General features: G+C 39.4%; 1 protein-coding gene across 8 annotated transcripts in view; it reads right to left on the bottom strand.

The window, feature by feature from the left end:
- KIAA0319L (KIAA0319 like) overlaps nt 1–13,382 on the bottom strand; it is an 87,058-nt gene that overhangs the window by 33,586 nt on the left and 40,090 nt on the right. For all 8 annotated transcript variants that reach the window (XM_019658768.1, XM_019658786.1, XM_019658759.1 and 5 more), the window contains 2 exons: nt 2,972–3,206; nt 529–630 (listed from right to left, as the gene is read on the bottom strand). In XM_019658768.1, the coding sequence (XP_019514313.1) occupies nt 529–630; nt 2,972–3,206 (337 nt within the window). The remainder of the gene's footprint in view (nt 1–528; nt 631–2,971; nt 3,207–13,382) is intronic.

Genomic DNA, 13,382 nt, shown 5'->3' with positions numbered 1-13,382 from the left:
AAAAAATCAGTAGTACCAGCAGACTTGAATAACTTCTCTACAAGTTCTGTATCTGCTATTTATTGGTTGTTTGGCCAAAATAAAGAGGTCAACCTGAGTGTCAGTTTCTTCCTCTTTTAAATGGGTATAATACAACCTATATTTAATGAGCATCAGCTATATGCTAGGCACTGAAGTAGGTGTCTTATATACCATTTCATTTAGCGCTTAAAGTAATCTAATGAAGTAGGAATTATCATCCTCATTTTACTGAGGAAAAAAAATAGAAACTTAGAGAAGTTAAATAATTTGCTTAAAATCATTCAACTAATGACTGCCTGAGTTGGGATTTGAACCAAGGCTTGACAACAAAGCCCATGTTCTCTAAAATGTTCTCTTGTATTATGTTACTGCTTGTATCACATAAATAGTTGTGCAAGTGCATGCCATATCCTATTCTCATCGGACTGCTGGAATGAGTAGAGGAGCTAAGGTATGCAGATATCATTAAAAATTAAAACATTATCCAAATGTAAGGGGACGTCTTACCTTCAAGTGGTTCTTGGAGAACATATGCATTTAATTGTACTTCATTCTTAGGCAGGGTTATCTGGACACTTTCCCCAGCAGATACCACCAGTTCCTTTATAACTAGAAACAAAGAAAATATACAAGAGATAAGAAACTAGATCTCCTTGCTTTTGTGGCCAAATCTCTTTTATAAACAACACTCAGCTACTGCCTTCATTTCTTCATTATTTATTCATTCTAATCCTGAAATTTGATTTTGCTCCCACTTTCCTACTGAAAAGGATCTTTCGAGGTCATTAACAAACTGCTTCTTAGCAAACCTAATAGCTGTTTCTCAATCCTCATCCTTCACCTGTGGCATCTAATACTGCTGACTGTCTTGGATACCATGACACCATATTATTCTATTTTCCTTCCTTTCTGTCTGAGTTTTTCTCCACTGTATTTTAACTACTGTTAATCCCTAAATCCTCTTTATATAGTACTTTCTACAGAGATCAATAATCAGAGTTCAATTCTGTTTCAAGGATCATCTTTAGGCTGATAACTTTCAAATCAAATACATATATAAAGTTCCTAGAAGAAAAGGCAAGTGTCTATCATAAGGCCAGCCTTAATTTCTTTCCATTCTAATTGTTATAACCATAGACTTAGATTATTCCAAGAATCTTAATTGTTCTTCCCTCTGCTAGCTCTCCCCACTCTAATCCATTCTGTCTTCCTAAAACACCCATGATCATTAGTTTTTCTAAAATCCTCACCTACCATGTTACTTTCCTACTCAACACCCCTCCTTCCACACCATGTTTAAGGCCAAACTCCCAAGCTGGTATTAGAGAACCATTATCATCATCTGATCACACCATCTCGCCCTTCCTACCCAATTCTGCCTCTAGTTCTAGTCATTTTCCCTCTTGCGTTCCATAGAAACCATGCTCTACTCTTGGGGACTTTGCTCAAGCCATTTCCCTCCCTTAGGGTGCGTGCTCTCTTTAATCTAAATACAGTACTTGGTTTCTAACTCAAAGCCAGTCTTCTCTCCAAGAGATCGTCCCATACCATTTCTGTTGAAACTGATCTACTTTCTGAACTACTTTAGCATTTCTGGAACGCTGCGTCAGCTAACTGCTATATACTGTCTTTATACTATTCACCAGCTATTTCATGCACATTAGGGTTTCTCAGCCTTGGCACTCTGGACCAGGAAAGTCTTTGTTGTGGGAAAAATTGTCCTGTGTACCCTAAGATGTTTAGCAGTATCCCTGGCCTCTACCCACTAGATGTCAGTAGCACCTCTCCTCCATAGTTGTAACAAGCAAAAATATTTGGAGGTTGTTGAGAACCACTGATTATATAAATCTTATTTCTCTGACAATAATTGTTTATTTGGTATAAGATCTAGGAACTAGAGAGCTTAAAGCAAACAACTGGCCGGTCCACCCATATTTCAAGACTAGAAGGTGAGGAGGGCTTCCTAGACGAATACGAAATTTGAGATTTATCTGTCTGCTTGGGAACACTGCACTTCGGGAGAAAGAAAACCATCCATTATGGAAGCTTCACCACTTAGATACCTCTGGAGGTGGAACAAGAATTCTCTGAAGTGACAGAGAGAGAGAGAGAGAGAGAGAGAGAGAGAGAGAGAGAGAGAGACAGAGACAGAGACAGAAGAAAGGAAGGAAGGGATGAAGGAAAGAAGGAAGGAAGGAAGGGAGAGAGGAAGGAAGGAAGGGGAAGAAACCACTATATTCAGATAAAGTATAATGGACAAAAATATAATGTAGCACCAAAAATTACAGGCATTCTGTCTGAATAAAAAAATTATTTTAATGGCACAGAATCAAAACCCTAAAATTTCATGTTATATTACCACCAGAGAAGACCTGAGGAAATTAAAATCTGGCAAAACTCCATTTTCACTAGCTTTGATTCACCCTTTTGATTTTTTCAGGGAAATTAACATCAACTTGGTTTCCTTGATTAACGATGACTTCCTCATACCTTAGAGCAGCACTCATGAAGCACAGATTTGTTAGGGCAACACTCTGTATAAATCTCCGTTTTATGGGTTGCTTTAAAAAATGAAGATGCTGTCAAAATCAGAGACAAATATCTGACCTACAACCAGCTGTTCAGAAAGCAAATAGGCGCACAGAGCCTTCTTCACAGTGCCTGTTTGCTTGATTCCTTGATTGAATCTTGTGCCTTTAAGTCCCAGGCACAGTGGAATCTGGCTATGGGAAAATGAGCCTCATAAATTCCCACAGGCTGGGGCCTGTTGAGGAAAGGATCAAGAGCCCCAAATCTTATGAACACAGAAACACTTACAGGATTAGTTTTTCTCTTAACCTACAGAGTTAAAAGTCATGCCTCCCTCCTTTCTTTCCACTCAAAGGGGACACTTGGATCAAATGTCCCACTTTCTCATCCTATCTCCATGGGCAGAAGCAAACAGCCTCACCTGGGTGTGGTGCGGAGGTGCTCTGGAAAGAGGCCTGGGGGGTGGGGGTAGCATGGCTGTGGGAGGGAGCCACTGGCAGAGGGGTCACAATCTTGATTTTCTCAGGGCTTTTTACTTGCTGAGGGCTAGTTGTAGTACCCAGACCCTCTGACGTCTCAGGTGGGACCAATACATCCTTTGACCAGACAGGTCTCTCCCCAGTCAGAGGACTGGAAACTGTGACTGCCTTGTGGACCTAAAGAAATGCAAAAATTCAATTGAGTAAGCAAAAGTTATAAAGCCAGTTTTTTAGGTTATGTCTCATGAAATAATCGAAGATTAAATCTTTTTAAATGCAAAACTGTCAAAAATATTAAAGAAACTAATCTCACCACCCAAACTGGTACGAAAATGTTGATATAAACGTTCCCAGTCTTTTTTTCTATGTAGACGTTTTGCTTCAAACAAAATAGTAATAATCATAGTATGTAGAGTACTTTCGTTTTCTCACTTAACATTTATATTCAATTATTTTACAAATACTTATTAACCACCTATTATGGAACAGGCCTTCTGGATCCAAAATATAAATAAAACGTAATCAATATGCTCAACAGTGCACAATCTAGTGGAGGAGAACTTAAAACATAATAAGCCATGATGGTACAAAAGTTATGAGCATATTTAACTGAGAGTATTTAACTCCTCTCTCTTTGAGAAAGGGAGCATGAGAAGAAGGACGGTTTAAATAAAGGTGTGCTGGAGGAGAGTGCCGAGCTGAGTTTTAAAGGGTAAACAGTTGTTTACTAGAGAAAAGGCTGAGGGGAGAGATGAGAATCAGCACAAGAAACAGGATTCACATGGCATGTGTCGGGAACTGGGAGTCACAAGCAAAGTGAGAGGCAGGAAGGAAGGCAAGATGAGCTGGAAAGACAGGCAAGGGCCAGACTAAAGGAGACAGCATGTGTTACTTTATGGAGCCAGGTAATGGTGAGCAATTAGATGGTGGCATGCAGGGAAGTGACACGGTCAGGTTTCTGTTTTACATGGGATCACTCAGGTTGCTGCCTAGAGTATGGGTTTAAAGAAGCAAGACAACAGCAGGAATACCACTTAGGAGTGTACTGGGTTCATCCAAATGAGAAATGATGAGTGGCTAAACAAAAGCGGTGGTATGGATTTTTTTTTTAATCAACTTAATTGAAGTGTAATTTACATAAAATGAACTGCACACATTTAAAGTGTGGAGGTTGATGAGTTTTGACAAATGTATACGTCCATGTAACCACAATCAAGAGAACATTTTTATAGGCCGACCAAGTGGCACGTTGGTTAAGAGCTGGCTTGGGACGCCAGAGGGCCCCGGTTCAGATCTCACATATGAGGGCCAGTGACACTGCCCTCTACAGCTAAGATGCTGAACAACAGCTCAACCTGGAGCTGGGCTGCCGTGAGTCGCCGGCAATGGCGTAGGCTGCAGCCACTGCTGCAGTGGGTTGCCATGGGCTAATGTGTGTAGCCAGCAGCCAGTGTGAGCGGCCAGTAGCCGCCGTGAGCGGCTGTCGAGAAGCCGGTGACTGATCTGCCTCGTCCAGGAAGAGCGCAATGATGGTGCCAACTTGGGCCAGTGAAGCAACGTCCTCCACAACTAGACTGAAAAACAAAAGGACAGCAACTTGTCTGTTCCCCTTCCCCCAATTCTCCAGCGCTGTTCCCATCCCCCCAACCCCCCAATAAAAATCTTAAAAAAAAAAAAAAAAGAGAGAGAACATTTTAATCAGCCCTAAAAGTCGGGGCATGCCCCTTTGCAACAAATTCCTGCCTCCATCCACCGATTGATTTTCTGTTACCACTAGTTAGTTTGGGCTTTCTTATATTTTATATCGAAGGAATCTCATACATATTATTTTTGTTTCTGGCTGCTTCCAGGCAACATGATGTTTTTAAGATTCATCTGTAATTGTATATATCAGTAGTTCATTCCTTTTTATTACCAAGTAGTATATACCATTATAGAGATATACCAAATTTATTTATCCATTCATCTATTCATAGAGATTTAAGTTGTTTTCAGTCCTCAGCTCATATAAAGAAAGCTGCTATAAATGTTTGAATTGAAATGTTCCTATAAACATGTTTTAATTTATCATGGGTAAATACTTACAAGTATTTATTGATATACATGTAAGTGTATATTTAACTTTATGAAAAACTGAATTGTTACCCAAAGTGGCTGTATCATTTTGCATTCCCACCAGCAATGTATGAGAGTTCCAGCCGCTCCACGACTTCATCAATACTTAATTATCTAGGTCTTTTTGTTTTTTATGATTCTAATGGTATCTCTCTGTGATTTAATTTGCATTTTCCTGATGACTACTGAGGTTGAACATCTTTTCATATGTTTATTGGCCAGTCATATATTTTCTTTAGTTAAGTTTATTTAAACCTTTCATTTTTTTTACAACTTTATTAAGGTATAACTGACATACAATAAACTGAACACATTTAAAGTGTACAATTTGAGGGCCGGCCAGCCGGCTGAGTGGCTCGCTGGTTAAGAGTTAGCTTGGAAGCGCCAGCTCTGAGTAGCAGGGCCGCCAATTCGGATCCCCACATAGGCCAGTGACACTGCACCCTCTACAGTTAAGATGGTGAACAAAAGCTCGACCTGGAGCTGGGCTGCCGTGAGGCAATGGCGTAGGCTGCAGTGGGGCTGCAGTGGGCTGCTGTGAGCTGCCGTGAACGGCCGGCAGCCAGTGTGAGCTGCTGTGAGCCCCCGTGAGCCGCCATCCAATGGCTGGTGACTGATCTGCCTCACCTGGGAAGAGCGCAATGATCACAATACCAACATGGGCCAGTGAAGCGCAACTAGACTGAAGAACAAAATGACAGCAACTTGTCTGTTCCCCTTCCCAATTCCCCAATAAAAACCTTAAAAAGAAATAAAAAATTAAGTGTACGATTTGATAAATGTTGACATATGTGTATACCTATGAAACCATCACCATAATCAAGGTAATGAACATATCCATCACATCCAAAGATTCCTCCCAATCCTTTGTAATCCCTTCTCCTCCCCAGGTGACCACAGCTCTGCTTCCTCTCACTATAGTTTGTATTTCCTACCATTTTATATAAATGGACTCACACAGAATTACTCTGTCTGGCTTCTTTCACTGAGCAGAATCATTGTGCTATTCATTCATGTTGCTATGTGTATTAATAATTCTGGCCTTACGATCGCTGAGTAGCATTCTGTTGTATGAATATGCCACAATTTGTTTATTCATTCACCAACAGATAAACATTGGCACTGATTCCAGTTTGGGGCTATTACAGATTGAGCTGTTATAAATATTCCTCTACGAGCCTTTGTATGACCATATCCTTTCATTTCTCTTAGGTAAATATCCATGAGTAGACTGCCCAGTCATATGGAAGTTGTACCTTTAGGTTTTTAATAATCTGCCAAACAATTTTCCCAAGTTATTGTGTCATTATGTAGTCCCACCACCAGAGTCAGCATCCCAGTTGTTCTACAACATTGCCAGAATTTGGTGTAGGAAATCTATTGAATTTTAGCCATTATTGAGGTGTGTAATGGCATCTTACTGTGGTTTTAATTTGCATTTTTCTAATGATTAACGATGTTGAGCATCTTTTCATGTACTTATTGGACGTCTGTATAACTTCTTTGGTGAACAATCTGCTCAAATCTTTTGCTTTATCATTAGTTTTCTAATTGAGTTACAAGAGCTCTTTATATATTCTAGAAATAAGTCCTTTGTTAGGTATTTAATTTGCAAATATGTTTTCCCAGTCTGTATATTGACTTTTCATCTTTCTTGATGGTATCTTTTAAATAGCAAAAGTTTGTCATTTTGATGAGCTCCAGTTTATCAATTTTCCTTTTATGTTTCTAGCTTTTAGAGATTTATTTATTTATTCATTCATTCAGCAATAAGATCACAAAAATAGTCTCTGGTGTTTTCTTCTACAAGTTTTATAGTTTCTGAAGTCTTTGACTACTAACTCCAACATCTGAATTAACTTACAGTCAGTTTCTATTGGCTTTCTTTTTGCCCCGAGTATGGGGGTCACACTTTCCTATTCCTTTGCTTGTCTAATAATTGTTTGAATACTAGACATTCTATCTAATACATGTAGTGACTCCGGATTCTACTCTGTTTCCCTTGGGATTGTTTGGGGTACTTTTTTTTCTAATAGGTAAATAATTTATCTGGACTTAAACTGTAGACTTTGTTTCCCTGTAATGTGCAGCAACTGATATGTCTGTGTAATTCTTGCAGCTGCTTTTTTCAGCCTGGTCCCCTGCGGGTCCTCTTGTGTAATCTGACAACTGGCCAAAAATTTGGCCATAGATTGTGCTCAGATTTGGGGCCTGCTCTGACTGTGCTTTCTTTACTTCTGCAGATTCCTCCCTAATATTTCAGTCTTAGACTCGGTCCTCTGACACCTCAGGTCAGGAAGGCTTCAGATTTCTGCCACCTGAGCTACATAGTTTAAAAGGCAAAAAACTCCCAGAGCTCACCTGGTGTGGGTTCTATCTCTGCCTCTCGGACCTCTGTCTGCTTTTGCACCAGGCCCGCTGAATCTCCCCACGCAGGTGTAGTTTAGAGGGTCAGCCAGGGATCTTAGTAGGGTTTATGGTCAGGTTACAGGTGTCACCCTCTTCTACGGCTTTCTTACCTTGAAGGGCTCCTCCCCTTAAATTTCCAGGTAATTTTTGTACCCTGAACTCTGTTCTTTGCCACCATAAGGAAATAAGACTGAGGTTTTCCACTGCCATTTTCCTCTACTGTGGGGGTTGGTGAATGCCCGCAGGCAAAAATTTTAAAAAGCTGCAAACTCCAATTCTTATCACTTCCAGTAGCAGTTTTTTAAGAGTAAACTCTCCTCTAGCTTCTGTCTGCTTTTGGATCCTTTCCAGTTTCTTTAAATACATTTTTTACATACTCTACAATTATTATCTGTTGGGGGCGGGGGGGGGGGGGGTTCAGGAGACCACTTTACTCTGCCACCATTACCGAAAATTCCCCCTGAGGGATGAATTCTAAAATATTAAGGATCTAATATTTGTGAAGTTGAAATGCATCTGGGGTTTAAGGAAAAGAATTTAAGATGACTCCTATGTTTCTAGCTTGAGTGAGGGACTAACTATAGCAGTGTCAAAAACTAAAATAGACTACAAAGCGGCTTTAAGAAATAACATGCAAGTTATGTTTTAGACATACTGAAACTGAAGTACCTCTGGGAAATTCAAATAGAGATCCAAACTCGGAATCAAGTTCCCAAAGATAGTAGCTGAAGCCATGAGAGTAAATGAGCTTGCTCAAGAAGAACATGTAAGTAAAAGAAACAGAGGCTCAAAAATAGAAAATGTGGGAATACCAATGTTTAAAACGTGAGGAGATGAAATGACCCACAAAATTGACTATTATAAAAAGGAATGATCAGGGAAAAAAGCCAGGAAAGAGTTATAACAAGAGAGAGGATACAACTCTAACCTGTATGAAATAATGCAGAGAGGTTTGATCAGATGAGGACTCAAAAGAATATATTACACTTGACAACTGTGAGGTTACTGGTGACCCTGCAAGAGCAGCTTGAAAACCAAATTTCACAGGGCTGAGGACTGAATACAAGTGAATAAGAAGGGAAAGCAAGTATAGACTATCCTTCAAATGTTCGGATGAAAAGGAAGGAAGAACAATGTAAGAGAAACTCAAGATGCAAGGGGACAAGATCAAGGATATATTTGGAAGGACTGATTTTGAACAATAAACACTATGTTCTTAGACTTAAAAGACAATGAGTTTAGGCTACTGCACAAACATTTAGGAGAGCATCTGGGCCCAATCTGGGGAAGTAAATATCAGAGAAAGTGTCCTAGAAGAATTAAAGCCCTGATGAATCTTGAAGAATGCGTAGTAGTTAAGCAAGTGAATGCCAAAAGGTTTAAAAAAAAAAGAAAAAACATGGTGGATTTCTGCTTCCAGTCAAGATGGTGTAATAGGGATCAGATTTAGCATCCCATCTGAAACAATTAGAAAACCAGACAAAATATGTGAAACAATAGCACTCAATACACTGACATCAGGCAATGAAGAAAAGCAATTCCTACGAAATGAAAAACAAATAAAATGAGCCCTATGATTGCCCCAGCTCACTGTCTAGAGAAAGTTTCTAGGCCAGAGCACAGGAAGAGGAAATCCAGAGAGAAACTGGCAGTCTCCCTGAGTTGAAGAGATGTAGCTGGGAGTCAGGGAGAGGAGAGAGCTGCAGAGACAGAACTGTAAAGACCTGCAGAGGATAGCCCTAAAGTATTCAACTGAGTACTGATCATCTCAAGGCCAGAGAAAGAACTACCCAAAATGATTACAGGACACAATACCAAGAGTTCACATGGGCTAAAAATAACACCTATTCCAAAATGCCAGTATAGAAAACTTCATAATTCGTGGGGCATTAGTTAGAGTACTAAGAAAGGTCTTGCCTCAGTAGTATGGAAGAATTAACCCTAAATTAAAAGGACCTCTGGGCTCACATAAGAAAACTTAAAAGTAAGACAGAAAAGGATCACACAGTTTTCAAATAATTTAAACCATATCCTATAATAAAGTTCAAGAATACCTATACAAGGGCCGGCCGAGTGGCGCGTTGGTTAAGAACTGGCTTCGGATGCCAGAGGGCCCCAGTTCGGATCCCACATATGAGGGCCAGTGACACTGCCCTCTACAGCTAAGATGCTGAACAACAGCTCGACCTGGAGCTGGGCTGCTGTGAGTCACCGGCGACAGTGTAGGCTGTAGTCCCCTGCTGCAGTGGACTGCCATAAGCTACCATGTGTAGCCGGCAGCGAGTGTGAGCGGCCAGCAGCCGCCATGAGCAGCCGTCCAGAAGCTGGCGACTGATCTGCCTCCCCGGGGAAGAGCACAATGATGGTGCCAGCTTGGGCCAGTGAAGCAACGTCCTCCACATCTAGACTGAAGACCAAAACGACAGCAACTTGTCTGTTCCCCTTCCCCAATTCCCCAATAAAATCTTTAAAAAAAAAGAGTTGGCTTGAGACACCAGCTTTGAGCAGCAGGCCCCGATTTGGATTCCACATGAGGGCCAGTGACACTGCCCTCTACAGCTAAGATGGTGAACAACAGCTCACCTGGAGCTGGGCTGCCATGAGTTGCCAACGATGGCGTAGGCTGCAGTGAAGCAGCAGCATGCTCCCATAAGTTACTGTGAGCAGCCCGGCAGCCAGTATGAGCTGCCAAGAGCTGCCGTGAGCGGCCATCCAGTGGCCGGCGACCAATCTGCCTCACCCAGGAAGAGCGCAAAGATAATACCAACATGAGTATTATGTTGAATACCAGTGAAGCGATGTCCTCCACAACTAGATTAAACAAAAGGACATCAACTTGTCTGTTCCCCTTCCCCGATTCCCCAATGCTGTCCCCCAATTCCCCAATAAAATCTTAAAACAAAAAACAAAAAACAATACCTACACAAAAATACCCAGCACCCAACTAGGAAAAATTTACAATGTCTGGCACCCAATCAAAAAGTATCAGACATGCAAAGAAGCAGGAAAATAAATCCTGTATTGGGGGGAAATATCAATTATTTAAAACTTTGTTAACTATCCTATAATCCAATCCCCATCTTGCTTTCTCCCACCTCTATGTAATCTTCCTTACATTTCCTCAATTTCAAGTGTATTAAAGAAGCTGTAAAACAATTATTCTCCAGAGCATTTGAGGTCTTACCCTCCCCAGTATATGTCATCAGTTTGGCTCGAGAAAACTCTTATAAAAAGTCTCTAAAAAATTAAAATAAATAAGTAAATAAATAAAACTGACCCAGAAATAACACAGATGACAGAACTGGTAGACAAGGATATTAAGATAATTATTATGATTGTATTCCATGTTCATGAAACTATAAGAAAGACTGTATATACTAAGTAGAGACATATAAGATACGTTTTTTTAAAAAAAACCCAAAGCAAGTTTCTGGAAATGATATTACAATGTGTAAGATGAAAAATACACCATAGAGATTTAATGGCACAATAGACAATGCAGAAGAAAAGGTGAGTAAACTTGAAGACATAACAATAGAAACTATTTGAAATGAAACAACACAAGCTAAAATACACTGTCACAATATCTTTTAAGTATTGAAAGCAAAAACAAAAAAAAACCAAACCAACATAGAATTAAACAGTGAATATATTTTTCAAAGATAAAGGTGAATTAAAGAATTTTCAGACATACAAAAGTTGAAAGAATTTATCACCATAAACCTACACTATAAAAAATATAAAGGAAGTCCTTCAAGACAAAAAAAAAAAGATACCAAATGGAAACCTGTATCAACACAAAGTAATAAAGAGCACTGGAAATAGTAACTAATTCGGTATATGTTTTTTCTTATTATTTAAATCTCTTTAAAAGATAATTGACTGTTTAAAGCAAAAATAATAACAATATACAATAGGATTTATAACATATGTAGAAGTAAACTGTATAACAATAATAGCACCAATGCTGGGAAGAGAAAATGGAAGCATACTGTTGTAAGGTCCTTATACCATGCAATTGATAGTCAAATATCAATTGAAGGAAGTCCTTGATAAGCCAAAGACATATAATGCAAATTCTATAGCTACCAGTAAAACTACAGTAAGTCCCCGACTTACAAACAAGTTCCGTTCAGGGAGAACATTGGTAAGTCCGACTCGTTTGTAAGTCCGACAAAGTGAGTCCTATACACCTTTGACACAAACACACAATGTAAAGCTAATGGTTGAACAATTCATGTTATAAGAACAAGCAACATCTACTATCTTTTTGCCTCGATCCAATCTCTCAATTATTTTCACTTTTGTTTCCATGGTTATTGCTTTGCACTTCCTAGCAGTCCCCTCCACATCACCACTGCCCTTCGTCTTGCTTCGGGACATCCTGGGCTCTGGCTGGGCACTGGACTACTGTACACTATCACACTGGACAGTAAGCACACAGCAGCACCACTGTGACAATGTCCTGCAGACACATGAGGTACTTCCGCGATTTGTTCGCATCTACGAATGTTCGAAATGCGAAGTCTGTTCGTATCTGTGAAAGTTCGCAACTCGAATGTTCCTAAGTTGGGGACTTACTGTATATAACAAAGAATTATAACTATGTATTAATTTTCTTATTGCTGCTGTAAAAAAATTACCGCACACTTGGCAGCTTAATCCACACAACTGTATTATCTTACAGTTCTGTAGGATAGAAATCCAACACAGATCTCACTGGGCTAAAATCAAGGGGCTGGCAGGGTTGCATTCCTTTCTGGCAGGCTTTATAAGAGAATCGGTTTCCTTTCCTTTTCCAGTTTCTAGGGGCCACCCACTTTCTTTGGCTCATGGTCCCGGTTCCTCCATCTTCAAAGCAAGCAATGTTACATCTCTCTGTCCTTCTTCTATAGTTATATCTTCCTCTTCCACTCTTAAAGACCCTTGTGATTGAATTGGGCCTACCTGGAAAATGCAGGATAATGTCTCTATTTTTAAGGTCAGCCGTTTAACAACCTTAATTCCATCTGCAACCCTAATTCCTCTTTGCCATATAACATAACATATTCACAGGTTCCTGCATCAAGACATTGACATTCTTGGGGGAAAAGAGGGCAATTACTTTGCTTATCACAACTAAGAAGTCAATGGAAGGAGGTAAAATGGAATAAAAAATACCCCATTATTTCAATGAAAAGCATAAAAATATAGGAATAAAGTAAACAAAGAACACATAGGACAGAAAATAAAGACTAAGTTGGTAGATTTGAATCTAATCACATCAATAATCACATTAAATGGTCTAAACACTCCAATTAATCAGTAGAGACTGTCAAATTGGCTACAAAGCAACACCTGGCTATATGCAGCCTATAAAAAAACTTCTTAAAATATAAGTCACAAATAGGTTAAACGTAAAAGAATTGAAAAAGATATATTATGCTAATACTAACAAAAAGAAAGCCTGAGTGGCTATATTAATATGAGACAAAACAGACTTCAGAGCAAATAATATTGCCTGAGATTAAGAGGATAATTTTATAATGATAAAGGGGTCAATCCATCAAGAGGCAAATAAGAAAATGAAAAGATATTCAACATCATTAGTCATTAAGGAAATATAAATCAAAACCACAATGATATACTATCACATAGTCTAAAATTAAAAAGACTCACCATACCAAGTGCTGGTGAGAATGTAGAGTAACTGGAACTTTCATACATTTTAATGGGAATGTAAAATGGTACAACTGTTTGGAAAACAGTTTGGCAGTTTCTTAAAATATTAAATATACACCTACAATATGATCCAGCCACTCCACTTCCAGGTATACACACCCAAGAGAA

Source organism: Hipposideros armiger, unplaced genomic scaffold (genome assembly GCF_001890085.2).
Source record: "Hipposideros armiger isolate ML-2016 unplaced genomic scaffold, ASM189008v1 scaffold_10, whole genome shotgun sequence".
NCBI lineage: Eukaryota > Metazoa > Chordata > Mammalia > Chiroptera > Hipposideridae > Hipposideros > Hipposideros armiger.
The sequence above is the reverse complement of the archived record's forward strand: the minus strand, read 5'-3'. Positions and strand labels throughout refer to the sequence as shown.